The sequence below is a fragment of the Crocodylus porosus genome, unplaced genomic scaffold, assembly GCF_001723895.1.
Source record: "Crocodylus porosus isolate Cpor-Errol unplaced genomic scaffold, CroPor_comp1, whole genome shotgun sequence".
NCBI lineage: Eukaryota > Metazoa > Chordata > Crocodylia > Crocodylidae > Crocodylus > Crocodylus porosus.
In genome coordinates, this window is record NW_017728914.1 from 27,633,978 (window position 1) to 27,656,082 (window position 22,105).

Here is a 22,105-nt window from a genome sequence, read left to right on the forward strand (position 1 = left end):
TAGAGAGCTACACCCCTGCCCCTTTTGTCAACACGATCCCTCCTGTACAGGGTATAGCCCTCTATACCCATGGTCCAGTCATGGGTGGAGTCCCACCAGGTCTCCATTATCCCAATGACATCATAATTCTTTGCACGGAGCAGGAGGACAAGCTCCTCCTGCTTGTTGCCCAGGCTCCTGGCATTAGTGTACAGGCAGGCAAGTATGCCCTTAGGGGCTCTTGCCTTGCCCACACATTGTTTCTGGGTTTTTATTACAGTGCTTGCTCTCTCTCTCAGTCCTTACTCCTCTGTTATATTAATGTGGCCACATGCAATTTCCTGGGTTCTAATTTAGAGAGAAGGGTGACTGTTCTTTGTAAGGTTAGTAATTAAGCAGCAACAATTATGCTTGGATCAGGGAAGGCAAATTCGTGTCTCTCCTACTTCCTCTCGCTTTTGTTTGGCTAGGAATAGATGTGGTTGTTTTTTGTTTTATTCTTTAAAATTAACACACGTGGGATTTGCAGAGAAGAATCAACTTGATATAATCTTTTAATGAGTGTATCTTCACAACACAGGCAGTGCGTGCTCAGTGTTCCTCACCCAAACTTCTTCCATTTCGCATACCCTTCTGTTGCGAGCAGAGCAGTTAAAAGTAACCGCAGGCCAAAAGTATCTCCATTTGCTTTGTCAAGTGATTTGCAAATTTAACGATGTCTTCTCATGCGAGTATGCCTTCTAAGTGCAACAGGTTGAAATAAGGAAAAAATAAATATCTACTTGATCAACTATTTCTTTAGAGATAAATACCACAGTGCTCTTGAAGCCTTTAACTTCTCCTGCTTCTCGCATTCCCCCAGAGGCACAGTTGTCACTTCCCCTCATTACAAGTCAAGGCAGTAGGAATCTACTGAAATTCACTACAAGTGTTGCGGTTTTGGAGGTGTTGGTAGGTGTATGCCAAGCCTTTCTTCCAGGGGATTGTCTGGAGTTGAAGTGAAGCTGTTTGAAGTTGGGCATTCCACACAGTCCGTCAGAAATGTCTGACAAGGCCTGATACGCATGACTACCAAATGCCCGCATACCCGGAAAGTACTAGAGGAACTGAGTATATCGGCCCCAATTCTTTTTTCAATTACAAGGATAATTTATACTAGTATAAGAAAGGAGGTGGGGTAGAGAGGAAGGAAAAAAAGTCAACCCAGTATTTATTACTGATGCTTTCAGGATTGTATGAAGTCGTGCTTCTTCTGCCTTGAATGGATGTTGGGGAAGGGCAAAACATTTCACAAATGCAAATCTTCAGATTTTAGCAGCACTTCACACTGGATACTTAAGGCTGTATTATCTGACCAGCAGAAACCAGGCAAATTAGGCCCTCTCCCAAATGGGCTTTGTTGACCACTGGACTGGGTACTTCTGGCCATGTTACTTTTCAGGGTTCTGATTTTAATGTCTTCCTCAATCCTGCATGATTTCCAAATATACAGGATTTATTTGCCTAACAAATATAAGTAGTGACTCCCTATGATTACTAGGTTATTACACAACAGAATATTTTAATATTAAGACTTAGCTGAGTGCAACAAAATAACCCTACCCAAACTTACTATTAAGCACATAATATAGAACATTCCTACAGAATGTTCCTCTAGGGCTAAGTACAGACAGTCAAAAAAACCCAAGGCGGAATTGATTCAATCTTCAAAGCTTTTTCTAAGCTGTGTAGCTTGAACCAATAAGCAAGTCAACAGACGTTTACTTTTGATTCCAGAAATGCAGCCGCATGCCTGCAATGGCCCAGGCCAGAGGCCAGGGGGCGCTAGAGCACACCTCCCTGCTCAACTGGAGCAGACAGCTTGGGCCAAGGCTAGCCCGCCCACCCTGCAAGGGCAGGGGGAGGGAGGGGTTGCAGCAGAAGTGCAAAGCATCCTGTGGGACTTGCAGTTAACTTGAACCCAGAGGTGATCTGGAAAAGAAGTTCAATAGCCTGATTTAATCTGAAACAGTGAAGTCTGATACTACATCCATCCAGGTTCATCTTAAAACTGGTTTGGGCCATGTTTAAAGCAGGTCACATGCACTGAACTTCTGTTGTCTTACAGACTTTAACCAGTTTCCAATCACTTGTACTGGTTTATGTGTAATTTCTGTCCCGTGCCCAGAACATCCAAGCTAACTACATTTGCTTGAAAAAACAAAAAGACTAGACTAAGAAAGAAATAGGTAATTCCACCGGTATTTTCCTGTGTTTGGAAAGGTGTATAATACACTGTCAAAATGCCAATTTATGTAGGGATCGGAGTAGCCTTTCATTTCACAGATCTTCTAGTAAAGGGTTGCAATACTAGATGAAGACGTACCCTTGTGTGTTGCCCCCCACCCCAATCTCCCCAAAATCAGTACATTCCAGGTGCAAGAATCCAAAGTGACATTTATAGGACAGAAACTGCACTGAAGCATTAAATATACCATATGACCGCTTATTCTACCTGATTATGCAGTTGGAGATGGAAACTGATAAGTTGCCAAGGTCAACAAAACTGTTTTAACCTGATATATTTTAGTTATGCAGAACTTATAACAGCTATATGTAACCCTTGATTTGTAGTCAGGAAGGAGAAATAAATGAACTGCCCTCTGTAAGCTGCAAGTAAAACATCAGAAACAGCTATCGCCTGTCTGGTGTCTAGGGGCTACACAACCACATGGGTACAAACAAGTATTTTGAAACCTATAAGTTTATTTCCATATAGCTCAAGAGTCTCAATATCTCAAGTAAAATCCCAACATGAATAAAGTTATTTGGTCCAGGAATATAAAAGCTCAAGACTGAGTATGCATCTGCTCAATTTCAGTGGCAGACACAAATACCCAAATCCTCTGGGCAAAATAAATAAATTGATCACATCATAGGTTTCACTCAAACCTTGTGATCTGAACAGAAATGAATGTGCTCCAAAATTAGTGGCTATATTTTGGGGGGATGCCTGTAATAGGCTGGGATACAGACTGGGAAGAGAAACAAATCCAAAGCAGCATATGTAAATTCAAAGAGGGTATGAGATGGGTTTTCAGATAACACATATGAAAGCTAATGTTTGATCTTCCATTTCCTGCACACAATCAATGGGCTCATGGATACACAAGGAATGGAAAGTTGGCGCTATAATGAAGTAAAGAAAAAAGAAGCCATCAGTAAAAAGGATAGGAGGCAATTTCAGAAAAAGGAAGAAGGGTCTTTGTAGTAAAAGCACAAGACCAGAAACCAGGACAACTAAAGTTTTATTCTCACTTCAGTCACAGACAGCCCATGTTACCACAGACAGGACATGTAGGACCAGATCATTAAATTTGCCACTTTTTATTTGGGCATGTTAAAAACACTCTGGTAATACTCCCGAGTAGTAAAGAAGTGGACACTGTTCCAAGACCAATAAATATTCCTGCTGACAGCAACATTTCTGGTACACAGACCAAACCAAATAAAGGATTTAAAACTCATTTAAGCCTTTGTTCACTGTAACAACACATTGATATACATATTGTTTTCAAGACATCCTTGGAGGGGACAGCAATCGATCCAATTCATACATACTTGAGGAGAGTGCAGACATGATACAGGATGCACAAAGAATAAATTCAACCTTGATGAACATTCCTGTGATTTTTGGTCTTCATTCTTAAAATGGTTGAAAAAAGGAAGCCTCATCATCCATTTGTTTCATATCAAGGAAATGCCCTTTTTTGTTTTATTTGTTGCTTGGGTTTGGCTTTCTCTTTCAAAAAGGGTTTTTAGATACTTAATATGGTTATATCCTAAACTAAAATAGGTTGTTTTCTAGTGGTTTGGAGCTAGATTTTTCAAACGTGGTCGCTAATGCTCTTTCTGTTGAACTACAGAAACTTCAAGGGCCACATTGTGCAGGTTCCAGCAAAGGAAAGGCAGGCAAGACACAAAATTGAACTCTCAAGCTTCCAAGACAGTATTGCAAGCAAGCAACATCAAAAGACCAGGTAGAGCAAAAAGGAAATAGCGCAAGGGTGAGGTTACCTAGCAGACACAGAAACCATGCTCCACATCTAAAGTAGGAACCTCTCCAGGAGTAAGGCTTCCGACGGTGTCCTCAAAGCTATACAGTTCAACTGTGCCCTCTAACAAGCAAGAGTTCAAAAAAGGCACAGTCAAGCCAACACAGCAGATAGTTTGAGTGGCACGCCTAAAATTTGCAAGCTTTAGAGGGTTTGTAACTATAATTTGCAGCTTTGGTTTAACCATTAGGATTTTTTGTCGTTTACAGTCACGAACATATTGTATTTCATAAAAAAGGTGCTAACGAGGCACAGAACATTCACTCAATATTTTTTGAGTGAGGCAAAAGAAAAATACTCACTATTAGTTAGAGGACACTTGATTTCAGCGGAGAGGTTGGCAATTTATATTTGTCCTGTCTGGTATAAACATTCAGAGAAGCTCTGATGGCTCAAATCGCACAGTGTCATCTGTTCCTCCATACGGTATCTAATTGAGATAATTGCTGCATCGCTGATTTTACTCACTACTATTTCTGGACTTCAGATTATAAACCCAGGGCTAACTCCATAAATCTCTAACCCAGCATAGGAAAAAAAATAGAAATAAAAAACCTCACTGAAAGCCTCTTTTAAGAACTGTATAAATGCAAATATATCATTTCCAAAGCATCTACAATACTTCTTCATGATGCAGAGTTCTGGGTACACTAATGGGAAATTTTCCCTCATCCCCTTCACACATTTCCATAAACATGTGATTGGTATACAGACATTACATTTAAGAATAAATAGACAACCGGAGCCTGCTAAGGTTAAGCGGTTTATCAGTAGGACATCAGAAAGAGTATCCCTCCATTACATTCCTGCCAAAACCAGATAAGCAAAGGGAATTTTATTTTCAAGAACATATATTTTAGTCTGATTTTAACCTCCGCTGTGAGAATCAACCAGTATTTTCCAGCTCAGATATGATTTTCCACGGATACTTGACTGTGACATTATTAGAACTTTCCAATTTGATTCCTTCCAGTGTCAGTTTGCGCTGCAGCTCAGCGTAGAGCAAGAACGCTCAAACTCCTTAGGCTTATTTCTTTTCCCTCCGTAAGAAAGCCTCCAAGAATCAGAAGTCTTTGGCTGGAGCACTGGATTTTAACGGCCTTGAGTGTCAAGCTGTCAACATTATAGCTATTTAGTTATTATTAGTTGCGATAGCTATTTAATCCCATATTTAGTTGTGGCCCCAGTTGCTATTAGCTGGGAAAATATGAGCTGAACAAGGCAATACCTTAGGTTGACAGAACATTTATGGAAATGGGTTGTTTGGGTTACTCCAAAGAAGGGGTGGGGAGCGCAGAGGGAGGAGAGAAAAGCAGCAAGCATAGGCAATTTGTAACTGTTGATAAAAGGAATAGTTTCCCCAGTTTTTAATGCATTAACAAGGTGCATTTAAGCAGTAAACGGATATCATTCTTGGAATGGGATCAGCTGTGCCTGATCAGGCGTGTCCTACAGGGGTACATTAGGTGACACAGATGCTGCCCACTGTCTCACAGGGTCAGGACCCTGCCGCTCCTAGGGCTTCAGGGGCCTGATCCTATGGAACAATGGCAAACCTTTGCAGACAAGCCCAGGGGCATGTGCCCTGAGGAGAATTCAGGTTTAAGCCCCTGAAGCTTGAGAAGCATCTTCCTGGAGCAGCTGGAGAGCGTGGGCAGCTCTGGGCAAGCAGGCCTACCACTTAAAAGTGGCACAAATTACTGTCACATTGTCACGGCCACAATTCTGCGCCTTTGCAATGCAACAAAGGGCACGGGCATCTGTTTGCTTGGGTTTTGTGTCACTCTAAAAATGTTTATGCTGGCACAAAAAAAATGACGCCTCTTTGTAGCCTTAGCTAATCAGCTATCAGGTCTGCAGGTATTCTGCATCTTCTGAGCAAAACTGAGAGCAGAAGTTGCCTTGCATTCTCCAATCAACTAGAATGATCGTTTGACAGGTACTTGTATGATAAAGAGGAGGTTCAACTTTGAATAATCTGATACAAAAGTTGCTCCAACAGAAATGTTAAGATCATTTCTCCACATTTAAGCTTATTAATGCTGAAAGTGGAAGATTCTGACTTCTCCCCGCCCGCCACCCCATTCAAATCTGAATTGAAAATTTCTCCATCAAAGTTACCTGCAAATCAAAGAGAACACCATATATGCACCCCAGGGAATTCATACCCATATTAATAATTAACTTAAATACCAGGCTATTAGATCCACTGCTGCCTATAATATGATACAATATGCCTATCTTGCTTTGGGCTCAAGAGCTAAACATATATATTTCTATACAAGTGATGGAAAAAGCCTTCAAAGGATTTTTTTTTTCCAGATATTAAATACTTAGGAAGCTTATCTCCTACCACTTGGAAAGAGGAGGTTGTTCACTTTTTCAGGGTGGAAAGCACTCTTTTGTCTGCATATTTGAATTTCATAACTGAAGTTAGAAATGGAAGGCAAAAATATTTGGGATGAAAAAGCAGTTGAACCCATTACAAATATTTAACCCAATATTCTGTTCACCTCCTCGAACCTCAACAAAACAATCTGAGCTGAAAAGATACAATTTTGAACTGAATCTCCATCATTGTTTTGCTCCGAGGGAAACAAAATCATCCCCCTCCATCTCCCCCCAACACATACTCTTCTATTATCGAAGTCTAGAAATATCCTTATACTCCTTACCTTGATTTAGCAAGACCCAACAGAGCTGAACAACAAATAGGCAATTTCTCCTGCACCTGTTTAACGCATCGTACCAAACGACCATCCACCACTGACCAACTTCACATTTCTACCGATCTCATCTTTTCCTGTCTGGCTGCAAGATGAACCTTCACACATCATGTTGACTGCACGCAACCTCGGTCTCTGAATCAACTCTCCCTTGATCATTTGTATTTCCTCTGCATCTGTAGGTTTCAGGTTGGTCAAAAGAGAGTTTCTTTTCTTAGAAAAGAATCCTGGGAGATTCCCAGCCTTGCTTTCCATTCTAAGAAGGTCTGGATATTTTAAGTATTTAAAAGCATCATTAAATAATGTTGCAAAAGTAAACCAACTGGAAAAGTCCTAGGACAGTGATTCAGGAGATGGAGGTTCTAGTTGCAAACGTTTGCTAATTCCAAGTTCATTCGATTCAAGGACATAAACGCATTTTGTAAAGCACTCATTTTATGACCCCTTTCCCTCCCAAGAAGAGCATGCCAAAAGAAAGTAAGCAACGTTTACAAAAGCCAATGGCAATTCGGTGGCACAGCCAAGGATGGGATAAAAAAAAAAAGTCAATGGATCAATCTTCCACTATAATCACTACACATTATGAGCAATCAGTGACTTTAAGATGCTTCTCTTACACATTGGACAAAAACAGATAATAGCTGGACCAGTGTGTAAATGTTTTCCATTTCCACATTGTCAAGAAAATGATATTTTTCCTTTGCCACGGAATAATAATATTTTCCAAAGCTATATGCCAGCAGTGCATCACTAAACATAATACAGGGATTTCATTTCTGAGATGCAGCGCTTCACGATCTTTTGTTTGAGGAACTCCCACAGGCTGATGGAAGTTCTGCATGTAGCTCATCCAGGGAAGACCAGCAGTGCTCATCTCAGTTACGCTGCAGATCAGAGAGAAGTTTGCTTCTCATTTCAGGGAATAATTCAAAAAACATGAAACAAAACAGAACAGAAGCTTTGCACGTTATACCAGTGATTCCTAACCCTTTTAGATTCAAGGCATCCCCTTATGAAGCTCAAGGCACTAGATGGTTCTGAGTAGCATATCAGGCAAATAGCTGTTGCAAGATTTCAGCCCTAATAGAACTGCAGCCTTCTCCAGCATTTTTGGGAAGGGGAGAGGGTGATAATCTTCCCATCATGAACCAGAGCTATGGGGTAAATACTGTACTGACAACAAAAACCATTATTTTTCCATTCTTTAAACACTCTACGCTTAAAGGTGTTACACCTGTGATGCACAGACTTTTAAAGGAGATTTAGAACAGTCTATAGAATTTGGGTTTTAAATGCCGACAACTTAGCATGAAATCCTGTATCATGGGAGTCATTGACAGAATTCATTTGTTTCAGTAAAGCCAGGATATCCCTCCTCAGCTCTACAACACTTCAAATCATTTACAAGTTTCTTTTGAGCCTGAAAACGTGCAACTTCCATGTGGTGGTTTGCTTGTTTTAATATACATTAAAAAAATAAGGAAATATTTAGGAACTCATTTGGCTCAACATAATTCCAAAGAACTTGTCCGTTTATAGTTCAGAATCCGTCAGCACCATGAGCGCCGCATGCCCCCGGAGGCTGGGGGGGCATGGTGAGCTCCCGCAGGTGGTGGCAGCGCTGTCAGGAGCAGGAGCGGGCCAGAGGCAAGTGTGGAGCTGCTGCAAGCAGCCGCAGCACTGTTGGCTGGGGGGGAGAGGGGGTGGCAAGCATCAGCAGTGGCCAGTAGCAATCACAGACCACCCACAAATGCTGCCAGTGGTGTCAGCAGCGAGGGGGGGAGGCGAGCAGTGCCTGCCCACAGCACTGCCGACAGTGTTGGCGATGCCTTTTTTGCAGGGGGTGCACGGGCACCTCTACGTGCACCCGCATTTCTCAGAGGGTGTACGTGCACCCACTACACATTGCCAGTGGTCAGCAGCACCCTTGGTGACAAACTTCAGAGCAGCTATGTGCGGGTTTGGAGTGACTGCAGGATTAATTTCTGGCAGTAAAGACAGTACATGTTGGATTTTTCCAGTTTCTGAATTCCAGAATCTGTTGCCCCACCAGTGCTAAACTCTTGGTATTAAAGGCCATCCAGCTGAGACACCTCTTCTAAAACATTAGCTGCATTTCCTCCTTGTTCTGTTCCTGTTGGCTTTCCTGATCCTATGTAAGAAAGATGAATCCCATCAACTTCAGTGAAAGTTTATAAAGGGAAGTCAGCAGCTTGCAAGAACTTCTTGGTACTTTGTACAGCCAGGCTACTAAAGATTAATCTTGAGAAGGATTGTGACTTCTGAGTCATGTACATTACTGAGCACACTGCTGCCGATTAAAGCAGAGACTATAACTTAATTTAAAAATACAATATTATTATTAATTTAGTATGCATCAATAGCACTTTTGACCAATATACATACATGTTTATTACTGCTATTCTAATTAAAACATAACTCAAAGGAGAAATATTTCACAGAATCAACTTTACAATTCTGTTTGCCTCTAGAACGGTCTATAATTTTAAAAGTCTTGAATGCTGAGCATCAAGAGACACACTGGCATTGTAATACAGATTTAAATTTGTTATCTGTAAGAGCTATACATTGCACATGTAGGGAGAAATCTATGGCTTCAAGTCTTACTTTTATTTTATAAATGCAAAGCACAACCACTACAACTTGTACCACAGACCACGGAGAAATCAAGTTAGCAATTTTACTTAATCAAAAACATTTTTTTTTTTTTTTTTTATGTACATCAAACTCATTCTTATGTTGATTACACAAACATTTGTGAAGGTCAGCGACTCATAATGGGTATGCGTTTTGATTAGGTTTATAGAGATTTTATATCAGAGTATACTTGTGATTATTTGACCTGTGAAACAGCCCTTTTCCTAAGTAAAAACTAAAATTATTTAGCTTGGCAGAAGATTTTTGCCGTTCAACAGTCAGAATGTCTTCAAGTGGGATTACAGTGATAACACAGTGCTTTAACAGAGTGGTACAAAATTAAACTAAGACACATTAGTCCAGTTAGACACCAAAAAGTTGGAACAGAGTTGCGCACACGTGCTCGACAATTAAGCATTTCAAAAGTGTGTCAAAACAACTGAGTGCTAAGTCCATGAGAAATGAGTTCGTATTACAAGCCAGGAATTGGATAAATTAAATAATAAATAATAATAATTAAAACAGCAGCTAGTATAGCCAGTAGAAAACATGAGCTCCTTGTATAATTTTATTGTGATAAACACAGCATGGACACTACATTTTCTGAAAGGGTAGTCTCTGAAAGAGATGAGGGTATTCTGAGAGAACAATCAGAAAATCCAGCTATTTCACAATTCCAGTTGCTTGGAAGTTGCATGCTATTCTTTTTCAGATTTCTATTAGTATTCAGTTCCATGTTGTACAAACACTATTGCTTGTTCAACAAGCCTTCTGTACCGTTATTTTTTTTTAATCTGCATTTATAAATGTTATACCCCTTGCAGCTATTTCAACCGCAGTCTTTGTACATAAAAAAACCATTTCAATATTTTAATAAAATTCACACTTGTTAAAAATCATTTACAAATCTTTGAACAAATTCATTGGTGGCCTCGATCCTTTCACCCTGAGCCAAAAATCAAATAATTGGCATAATAACGTCATGGTTTTTAGAGCAAGGTCAAATGAATGAATGCCTTCCAAGTAGGTTAGTTTTAAATTAGATACTATTATACTAAATGCTAAATAGTTTAGAACTATGGGCACCTATACATGTGCCTGATCCCTGCTAATTAGCATGTGTTGGAGGAGACTTGATTAACTGAGTCTGCTGGAACATGCTAATTAGCATGCTTCAGCAGCCTCAGCATCACATGTATTCAGCATCCCTGCACTTCAGAATAACAGCAGCGGTGTTTTAATTAAAGCTCGCCAAATAAGCCTTAGTTAAAGCACCCTACCGCCATTTTGAAGCCTGGGCTGTTGAACACATGAGAAGCTCATGCTTTAGAGTGGCCTGCTGTAATTAAAGTGCCCCTTCCTCCCTACCTATGCACATAGTTTATTCAGAAATGATGCGTGCTACCTTTTTTTTTTAAACTGCTGCAAGTTTTAGCACAGGTGTTTCATAAACGTATTTTTGAGCAGCACTTTCGCTCTGGACCAATATCATGCATAATTCATACTACGTATAAATAGGTACCAACAGCTCATGATTTACCACATAGCTTGTTGAGCTAAGCTCCACCAGAGTCAAAAGCATCTGAAGCCACAGTGACCCCATAGTCAGTACTGCTTAGTATGTATATGAACGCCAGATAACCCCCACAAAGGTTTTATATGCTAATATGTCACCAATCCTGTGATACTCCAAAAATCTATATGTAGATGAGTTGCAGGGCAACCTAGTCTGGCTTCATCTCATGATGTGGTGGGACCACACTAATCATATGCAACAAAGGGATTTTGGGTGAACTGTGTGCAATGTTGTGGCTCACCATGACTATAAAAAAAAAAAAAAAAAAAAGAAAAGAAAAAAGAGAGAGAGTCAGTGGTGAGAGGGACTGCACTATGGGCACAATCATATGTCTTATTCAGATAGGCTACACAAACCTGTGCTTGTGGTAGGCTTTCATCAACATATTTGCCTAATATGGGTCATGTGTTATATAGTCATGTGTTAGTTGCATTTACTGAACTTCATAGTTTGTGTTCCATTGCTGAGCACATGCTGTTTTTGACAGCAGTATAATGATAGACAATGTATTTAGTGAGATTTTGTATACGCAATTATAAGATGAGGGGGCTTCCCACCTCCCCGTGCCAACTGGGGGGGGGGAAAAAAAACATCAAACCTCATTTTCTATTTGAGTAAATACTGTAAATCTACAGTAATGTTAATGGTATAATACCAGTATCTTCAGGTTTCTGTTAAGCCAGATAAACCCAGCATCATAACTTAAGCAGTTCCCGCAAGTATAAGCATATAGGTGTGAGGGAGATGGAGAGAAAGAAAGGGACGGCCAGCATCCCAAACTCACCGCAGTGCCGAGTGGCTCCAGAAGCAGCATTCTGGAAACACTGTGACACTTCCAGAGCAGCATGAAGCTCCGGATTAGTAAGAGAGGCATCCAGAGCAGTATTTCCGGCCCCAGAGAGGGGCACAGAGGTGGTAGCAGCAGGCTGAACTGCCCCCAGGCTGGGGGCAGCCAGAGGCTGAAGCAAAGCAGCCCGCCAGCCTGAGCAGCAGAGTGCTTGGAGGGGCACCATTCAACAAGCCAGATGACCAGCAAAAGCTGAGCCAGGGACCAGTACATCCAGTCAACCCAGCAGCAGCAGGATGAATTTCAGGGCAGAGCGACCCTGGGTGGAGGCAGACCGAACAGAAGTTCCAGGTACGAAGCCAGTACTTCACCCCTGGGACAGTATCACTGTACTTAGGGGTAAGGGAAAGGTCTGGGGTCTACACCCTTACCCAGGCCCCACATTCCACAATGGGACGGGGCAACAGGAGGCTCCAGAGTTTGTGACCAGACCCTAGGAATGAGGGCCGAGGGGTGATAAAACCCTGCAGGACTGCCAAAGGGACCTTGAGCAGCAGGCTCTGGGGCGGTGAAGAGTACAACTGTAAAAAGATCTCAGGTTGTGAGGAGATTTATGGTTTGTGCCAGTGCAGTGAGCCAGCACGGACTGTTGCTCACAGCATAGAGACTGATATAGGGCCACTGAACCCAAGACTCTACTTTAAGGGCTGAGCCAACTAACTGGCAGCCACAGAGGCTCAGCGGGAACAAGGCCACAGTTGGATCCGGGCCAGCTGAGAAGACAGCTGCTATAAAGAACATGCACCTTGAGTCATCAGAGACTCCAGACAACATCCATCTGCGTCAGAAACCAGATATGGTTAGGGTGGGGTGAAGGGGAAATTTGGAGCCCCACAAAGAGAACAAGGGAAGAACCTGGAAGGTCCCCTATGGGGAACTGCCTCCCGTAAATTACATCAAAGCCGTGGCAGACAAGGAATATAACATCCCACAGGCAGACTGAGCAACCTAGTCCAGGCTCTACCCCGTCACCACCAGCAGAGCAGAGATCCCTGGGAAGGGGTCTCAAACCATATAATACCTACAGCCAGCACGGTAGGTCCCAGCTACACATTACATATATTACACAACTGACTAGTTACACAAATAACTAGCACATCTCGCATCAATTTAGACTGGCCACATGTGCAAAATAATTACCATACAATGAACTGGTTAATGGCACAATAAATATAGATCAGCCACACATGCAAAGTAATCATCACTTGATAATAATGACAGCTATAGCGTCAACCGACTACAAAGGTAGTGCTTGAAAACGTGTAACAACTCTATAACTGGTTTCTACCCAGCTTTAATTTGAACATGTAGCAGGGCCCTAATGGTCATTAAGATGCAACTGTAATGCAATAAGGAGTTATGCCATGTGATCAGATTATAAGGTTATTCCTATGTATAAAAGTTCATCGTTACCAGGGAACCGGGTTTTCTGTTTCCCGTGGAAAAATGGAGTAAACCATAGATTTTATTTTTTACCAGAGGCAAACGCAAATTTCCCGTTTTCCCAGAGAAGCCAGTAGATTTTGCAGGTCTGTGATGAGCCCTCTGCAGGCCGGCAGACTTCCAGCCTGCAGGGCCCTGGGCGGGAGAGGGAGGAGGGCAGTCAGGCAGGGGGAACCCTGCGCACGTGCATGCACATGGCCCCAGGCAGCCTGGAGAGCAGCTCCCACAAGTAAGTGTGGGAGGGTTGGAAATTGAGCCCCAGTAGGGAGGGAGAGAATTAGGTAGGGCTGGGACTCGGGCTGCTGCCCAGCCAGGTAGCGCATGGGGCTCAGGGCTGCAGGGCCACAGAGGGGAATGGGACAGGGCTGTGAGCGATTCATCCAGGGAAAAGAGTCACTCCCCACCACTGCACACACTTCCCAGAGGTGTGGGCGGGGAGCAGGAGGGACCCACACCCCACAGATCTGTGCATGGGGCAGGCACAGACTGTGGGCTCAGGCTCCCGCTCTGCTGCCCTACCCCCAGGTCCTCCGCAGCCAGGCGGGTGCAAGCCAGCGGAGCTGCATGGAGAAGCTGCTTGCTGCTGTGAGCTCTGAGCTGCCCTGGTGATGCACTCCCTGCGCACGTGGCTGCAGCGGGGGCAGTGGCATGGAGTCATGCCCTTCAAAGCTGCCATGCGTGCAGTGGCAAATTGCCAGGGCAGCGCGAGCTCACAGCAACAAGCAGCATCTCCACGTAGCTCTTCTGTTTCCTGCTGCACCGGATCATGCCCACCGGGGCAGGGCAGCAGGGTGGGAGCCCAAGCCCGCAGCCTGAGCTCCAGGGGGCCGTGGAACTGGGTCCCAGGCCTCATAGCCCTGGCAGCTGAGGCCCCCCTCCAGCAGGGCTTCTGGGGGCAGGGGGCTGTGGGCCACCAGCAGGGTGTAGAAACTAGCAGGGCAAGGAGGGTATGTGGGGGGAATGAGGCACGAGCAGGGCCAGGGAGGTGTGGAGAGGAGGGAGAGGCACCAGCAGGGCCAGAGGGGTACTGTGGGGGGCCTTTAAATTTTAATAATGGATTTGGGGATTTTTTTCATCAGAGAAAACCATGATCCCTGATCGTTACTCACTATTACTCTTACTGTTTGTTTTTAGAAATCTTTTGCATTTTTCCATTTTATATACGACAAGCCTCAGTTTTGAGGACTGTAATACAACATAGCCTACGGAGGCAGGGACAAAGTTCCTAGTAATAACCTTAGCAGGCCACTAAAATGACCAGTAGCTTATTCCCATCTTACAAAAAGGAAAAACTATTATACAGTAGGATTTTTTAGATCCTCAGATGAAATGCTTAAATAATAACAAAACAGCCCCAATTATTAATACTGTATATACAGATTAGATTCCCAAGGCAAATCTACACTGCTTTGGAGCAGCCCCACACCCCATTCACTCACACTTCAAGTGAACTTAATGCCAAAAAAAATAAGATAGCTCTAGGTTGTCACATAATTGGGTATGCCCGGCACCAGTAACGGCAGCTCCATTATATATTTTTGGTGTTTAGGGCCCAGACTGTTTCGAGGGTTGTGCTCCCTGCCACAGTTGGCGGCAGCATAGACCTGCCTGTAAATCCTAATCCTACAATGAGGCTGAAATGGGCGCAGGGCTCTGCCAGCACCATACCTGCTCCATGACTGAAGGGTTAGATTCTGAACTATTTGAGGCAAGTATTGAATTTTCAGAGGTGTTCATGCAGCATCCATCAAACTGAGGACTGAGTCCTACAGTAATACGGTGACAATAACACTTCTGTTTTATAGAACACAGACTACAGTTTCTCCACCGTCTGCCTCAACAAATATATTTCTTAAACGTACGGCCTCTACCACACTGAAAAAGCTAAAAGCAGAATTAGGCAGAATACATACAAAAGCTGAAATGGCATCTACAGCAGAAGCTGATAAACAGTACCTCTTGGTGCAACCTCCCGGCATCCAAATCAAGTCTTCTGCTCCTGTCTGATTCCATCCATCCCCACGAGGCTGACAGGAAAACCCCAAGCAACATGAGAAATAATGAAAAGCTTCTTGGTTTCATTATTTCAAGTCTGTTGGGAACAAGATGACAACAATCAAACATGATCATTTGAAATAAGCCAACAAAAAAACCCACCACAGACACTAGGCAGACATTCCAGTTAACTTACGATGCATATATATTTAATAATTATCCATGTCCACATGGCTTAAGTGCTAGAAAACTGAATTCCCATGTATAATCCTATCGAGTTGTGGGCATTTTCTTTGGAAGCTTCCATACATAAAATGCGGAAAGTAAATGGTGAATTGTCAAGAGTCTAGAAGAGAGTGGCACTCAAATCTTTGGTGGTTTTGAAAGCCCCAGATGTCTATGCTCAGTACAATGCCAGCGCTTACAGTGGGGTAACAACCACCATCTCTACTCTGACAAAACCCTAGCGAAGCCAGTGGTGGTCCACATAAGTGCAGCCATCCTCCAGATGTAACGGTTTGCTACCCACAGCTCACTTACTGAATCTCCCTTCTTCCTTTTGAAGGAGTACCAGCCTAGTTAGTCTGCAACGGCAGATCCCTGCACTACTAACTACTTCCATTAGCTTCACCCAGGCTCTGCATGGGGGCAGGAAGTCTATTTACAGCACAGCCACCACAGAATCAGGGTCTTCATGTAAGTGCGAGTGCTAAACAAGTTAAACGTTGAGTAAATAGAGAGACTTACGTCTTGAAAAGAGTTCAAGATTAGTTCCCAAACTATAGCCCAATTTCCTTCGTGGATCTGTCAGTGCCCCTTGGAGAGGAGTGTAAACATTTCCATTATATCCCCCCAAAATATTGCATCTGACAGGTGGCACTTCCTTTCTCTTCTCCCAGCTCCCCTCCCCTTCTGAAATGGGCAGCTGTTCTCTTCTCAAAGTTCATTATCTCTTCAGACATGTGCCTTTAAGTTGGCTTTTGGGAGCCCCTGCCACCTCCAGACTCCCTCCTACCATTATTTTATTGGCAGGCCACTGTCAGATTTTAAAACTGGTTCCAGACCCATGAATAAGGGAATTCTTAGGTACAGACAAGGATCCCAGGCCACAAGGTAATCAATACAAAGTGCTATTCTTGTTCGCAGGCATACTTGGAAGTAATGCACATGTCACCTACTTTGGGAGGGGTTTTGTTTTTTGGGGTTTTTTTTATTTTGAAGTTCGAATAAACCCAAAGCAAAAGTCAGGTGAAATAGAAAATATGAAACCCATGAATAATTTGGCAAATGTCACTGTAAAGTTGGACCAAATTCATTAAAAAAAAATTAGTCATCCTTAGCACAAAAAGAACCAGCAGCTTTCTATGAAGATGCACTGAACAGCATTTGTGAAAGCCATAAGAGTTCAGTGCTTGGATGTCCTGTTGCACATATTTTGCACAGATTTCCATAGACATGACAAAAAAAAATTCCATGTGAATCAATGCAAGTTTTGCTCTTAGCTTCCACAAGAGACGCACTTGGTCCTCCTACTGGGTATATTATAAAAGCCTGAGCAAAGCAAAATGATTTGGTTTTCATAGTAAGCAAGCAGACCAGTTACTTCTGGGATTGGGAAAAAAAAAACCCCCAACAACATTTATTAACGATGCAACATCTCTGTTAAAAATCAAATCAACCTTGAAGTTGGTGCAAACACCTGGAATGAACTTGGTAGAATTACATCTGGATGTATATGGTATATGGCTTGTCAGAAAATTAATTCTATAACATTTTAAAGCAAGAAAAGTCAGTTTGTGATTGTATAGTCAGGCAAAGTGTCACTCTCTTGCTTCCCAGGGCATGCCAATTTACAGCAGGGTAGAATTTAGCCCTAAATAGTTTGCATGCTCAAATTTGTATCATTAATAAAGCATGCACAAATTATGGTTCTATGCACTCAGCAGCACAGTTAAGTCATTGCTGTTTCTCAGTACTATTTTAAACGCTGGGAGTTGAGAGAGATTAAACCAGAGTCACTATATCAAGACACTACAAGTACAACATTACATTATAAACCAGTCTTGCACAGCAATACAATTCCCTACATTTTTATAGAGGTATTGTGCATCATTTGTTGATACCATCATAGAAACGATAACAATTTAATTTTGCAGTTCTGGAGAGCTTTGATTTATCTGTTGTTTGGAGTTATGACTCCAGAGCACAAACATCAGAGAACTAGTCAAGCCAAAGTATAATTAGTAAATAACTCCTAGGAAACACAATATTTGAAGCATGTCATAGTTGCATATAACAGTAATGAAACTGTGCAGCAATTGCCATTCTGCTAATAATCCCAATACATATTTTAGTGTAATTTGTACAGCTAATAACTTTCTTAATTCAATTTATAGATTGCTATATTTTTATTGCACAGTGCCTGACAATATTTTAATTAGCTCTACTTTTAAATAGTGAAGTTTATACTAATGCTCAATGTAGATCTGAATGGGCTAAGCCAGATACTACTCAGATACTAGAAATATAAACTATAAAATAAGTTCTGTGATCCTTAATAACGCACAATTCTGATTTCAAGTTTACAGGTCCTACCATGTTCTGAGTGGTACCATCTTGCACTGAGTTGGTTCCTGTAAGGATTGATTTAGCTTAATAGGATGTGGCCAGATCCTTGCAGAATCTGACTTCTAATTATAATAGACTGCATCTTAAATCACACTCAATTAAAATTAAGATAATTATGATTCAAAGCCCACCAAGTTCTTATGAAGGACTCCTTTTTATTTTATTTTGTACATGGGCATAGGCTCATCGTTGTCGAAGTTTTGCTAATAGTTCTCTCTTCACTAAAGAGAAATGAAAGCTTGAGCCTGCTCACATGGGAAATTTTTGCTCAGGTGAGCAGGAGTTTGAAGGCTTGAGCCCAGCGTAAGTGTACTGTTTTGCACGAAAAGAGCAGCTATTGAACAATGTCCTTCAGCAAGCATTAGGAAACGCTGAAGAATCTCCCAAAAACCTGCCAAACACCTCTTCTTAGGAAACTTCACATGAGCAAGAAAAGAAAAGAAAAGAAAAAAGAAAGACTGATTCTAATGTACTAGATAACCAAGTCTATGTTTTCAGTAAATCTGATTTTCAGTATGCTTAAAATAGACCACCAACTTAATTCTTGGGCTACCTGCACTGACTTCAGAGGAATTGCATTGGGGAAGCTTGCCCTAACAGTTTATGTCAAAGCGTGTCCCATAAATGCTGCCAGAATAAAAACAGTTTAAGAACATCCCTTCTTAACAAAGATATTAGCTCATGCGTAGGCTAACAGAGCATCAGACCCTAGTTATTGTAGTATAAACTGAACAAAAAGAAAGCCTGAAGTGTACAGAAGCTAATGATACGGTCCATGGTCTAAAGCCTTCCCTTTGCCCACCCCATTAAAAACACAGGGGTCACCTTGAAAAATACTTGCCAGTCATATTGTCTATTTAACCAAGGAGAAAGGCAAATTGTTTAAACAGGACGACTACCACTACTTTGACATATATGCCAAACAGTGAAACAATTAGATTTCCACATTAATCCAACTACCTTGTCTGCCCAATCGTGGAATTGTTTTTAAAATTATTTTTCATCTTTGTAATAGGGTTTTTCCAATAGAAGTTACTACTTTTGCTTAAGTTTCTAGATTGGTGTCTCCAAAAAGACAAAAGATAATAAATATCGTGAAATCCTGTATCTTTCCTATTACAGTTCTTCTAAAAGGAAATTTTTAGGACAATGCAAGTAGTGTTAACTGGCTCCATCGAGATGATAAACTGATCTGAGTTCAATTTGCTTTTAGCTTCGTAAGTAATGAGTATTCTGTCATCTGCAAAATCATTTAAGTGGTTATACTTTTTGCAGATCACTAGTAAACCTATAAAATGAATCAGGAAAAAACCCCCCACTTAAATCTTTCAGCAAACTGAAAGAAGTTAAATTATATTTCAGATTATTTATCCACAGTATTGTTGATTAATACTTTATATTTTGGTGAATGAGGTGCCTAAGTAGCGTCAAGTGTAATATGTAAAAATGTGTAACACACTCTACTTCAGGCAGAGCGCAGTTTGTACAGGTTCTCAAGAACAGCTTAATACTTTGAGACCTATTTGTTTTGACCTATCCTGCCTTGCTCAGTTTTGCCAGGTATTAAATGCTCCTAGAGAGATCCCAGAAACTTTATATTCATCTGTCTGAATGAGAGTGAAGCCCTCATAACCTTGCTTTTTCTTTAATTATTGCACCCTCTGGAAATTGACCTTTCCACAAGGTAATTTTCATGGGGGGTTTTGAAGTTAGGCTCAGAGAAGTGTTTTCCCCACAACATCCCCCCATTATGCCACAAAACTGGCTAGTTAGAAAGCCATACAGGGAAAAAAAAACAAAAAACAAAAAAACTGTTGCACCATCCTAAATATTTCAGAAAGGGCAAAGTAGGAGAGGAACCAGGTATTTTATTAAGTCAGCATTATTCCATGCCAGTTGCAGGGGAAGAGTAGCAAGTGATGAATGCAAAGATCACAGGCCATCCTCAAGTGAAAGACTGATGGGTAGCTCCAGATTATTACTTTCCCTCCCAAAGTAACTGAAGTCCATAATATTGTAAGGGCAGTCCCTCTACCTGGTACATAACACAGATATTGCCTGTAGTTCAGGGCGATCACATAGTATCATCAGATCACTTTTTGCAGATAGCCTAATGGATCATAGCAGTGGCTGGGGGTGCAAGGGAGGAAATTAAATGCATTTTACACACATTTCACATTACTGTGATTGTAGCCGCGTTGGTCTAAGGATATAAGCAGACAAGAATCTTTTATTAGACCAACTCAAACAGTTGGGGGAAAAAATCTTTTTTGCAAGCTTTTGGGTACAAACACCCTTCTTCAGGCAGAGGGAGCATCTGCACACATTTAGAAAGGCAAACAAGCAGAGAGATTTGAAAAAAGAAAACTTTGGCTTTTTACTACTGTTTTGATGGTTGTACACTTTTCCCTCCAGTCAACTTTTGTCTCTGTTTTTAGAGTGGGCAGAAACTGGTGTCCTCCTTGCTGTTTAGAGGAAACTGTTCCTGACGCTCTCACAGCTGAAATCAATTCAACACACAGGTACTCTGGCCTCTGCCAGACCTATGCAAAAATAATTGCACCGTTCAACCAGCCCCTCCGGGCATGGAGGACTAGACCCCAGCTGCTGTGAAACGCCAGACACTACCCGCCCCCGTGCCTTTGTCTACTCAAGTTCCCGCAAGATCATCGCTTTGCCAGCACACACACGTGCTTTTGCGGCGCAGCAAATGGAGCCCTAAAAGGACCCGGCTCCCCTGAAGGAGCCGGGCTGAGCTGGGCTCTTCAGCTCCCACGGGGGAGCTTTTTGGGTGCTGTTTGCCCGGCCTGCAACAAGGCTGGGACTAGAGCCAGAGGAGCAGCAGACGCGACACCTAGGGGGCAAGGAGGGGAAAGCGGAGCGGCGGGGCGACGTTTCGGGCCCGGGGCTGCGCTCCCACCCGCGGGGGGGGCAGAGCCATTGCTCAGAGTGCGAAGCAAACGCCCCCTCCTCCCAATCCCCACCCTCTGCACCGCACGGAGGCGGCACACACGACCCGCGCGCCCCCGCGGGGGAAGGGGAGCGAGGCAGCTCCATCAGCCGGCGCCTGTGGCATCAGTCGGGGGGGGAGGGTGCCCCAGTCCCGGCCTTTCGCAAGCTGCTCATTGAGCTCCGCTTGGCCCGGCGGGGAGCGGGGAGGGCCCGGCTGCACCCCCGGGCTCTGCCCGGACTTCAAACAAACTCCCGGCCTCCCAAGCGGCCCTGGTCCTCCCGGCAGACACCTGTTAGACACGCCTGCCCTTGGCCGGGGGGGGGCAAGTGCAGCGTCACGAGTCCGCTGCTAAGAAATCAACCGGATTGGGACGGGGGGCCTTACAGGGGCGCCAGGGAGGGGGCCCCCAAGGCTGAAAGCAGCAGATCTTGGAGCTGATAAGCAGAGCCCCAGCCTCCTCTCGGCGCACAGGCTCCTAAACCCCTCCGGCTGGCTGCAGAGGCACGCGGCCGGGGTGGGGGAGCGGCCGCCGCGCCGAGGCGGTCGCAACACGGATTTTGCATCCCCGCCTCCCTCTCCCCCGCCAGCAAACGAAGTCTGGCTGCTGCACCGGGGCTGGCGTCGGGGTCGTGCGGTGGGGGGGGGGCGCCCTGCGCCGAGCCCCCGAGGGCCGCCCCGCACGAGCCCGGCGCTTCCGCAGGGGATTTCTCCGCGCGGCCCGGCCGGCGGAGAAGCCGCTGCAGTTCCTGTGCCACGTCCCAACTTGTCAACACCAGCGCGAGCAAGGGCACAACCGCGGGGAGCCGCTTTTGCACGCTCGCGCGCACGCACAAGCGAAGAGCCAGGAGCTAGAGCGGCTGCTCCCCTCCCTCCCCGCGCAGCCTCCGCGGCCGCTTCCCCCAGGCCGGCGGGGGGAGCTCGCCGCGGGCGAAGCAATCCCGGGGCTAGGGCGCCGGGCAGGGCTCCGCCGCAGCCCTTCCCCCGCCGCTCCCGCGGATGTTGCAAACTCCGCCGCTCCTCGCGAAGTGAGCCCGGTTTCACGCCGCCGCGATCCGCAAGCACCCGCGAGCCTGCGGGCGCCTTGAAACTAGGAGGAAATGAAGAGCATTTAAAAAAAAAAAAAAAAAAATCACAGCCTTCATCCATTCACCTGGCTCTGCGGAGCGGGGAACAAGCGACTGTGCATCGGCCCCCCTCCCGCCCCCA

The 22,105-nt window shown here is 43.8% G+C and overlaps 1 protein-coding gene across 1 annotated transcript in view; it reads right to left on the reverse strand.

Annotated features, from left to right (window-relative positions):
- Window positions 1–15,763, reverse strand: part of LOC109309857 (follistatin-related protein 4-like) — a 277,145-nt gene extending 261,382 nt beyond the window's left edge. Inside the window, exons 1-2 of the mRNA XM_019534729.1 lie at window positions 15,744–15,763; window positions 15,280–15,415 (exon numbers count right to left, since the gene is read on the reverse strand). Coding sequence (XP_019390274.1) covers window positions 15,280–15,415; window positions 15,744–15,763 — 156 coding nt within the window. The remainder of the gene's footprint in view (window positions 1–15,279; window positions 15,416–15,743) is intronic.
- Window positions 15,764–22,105: the final 6,342 nt, after the last annotated feature.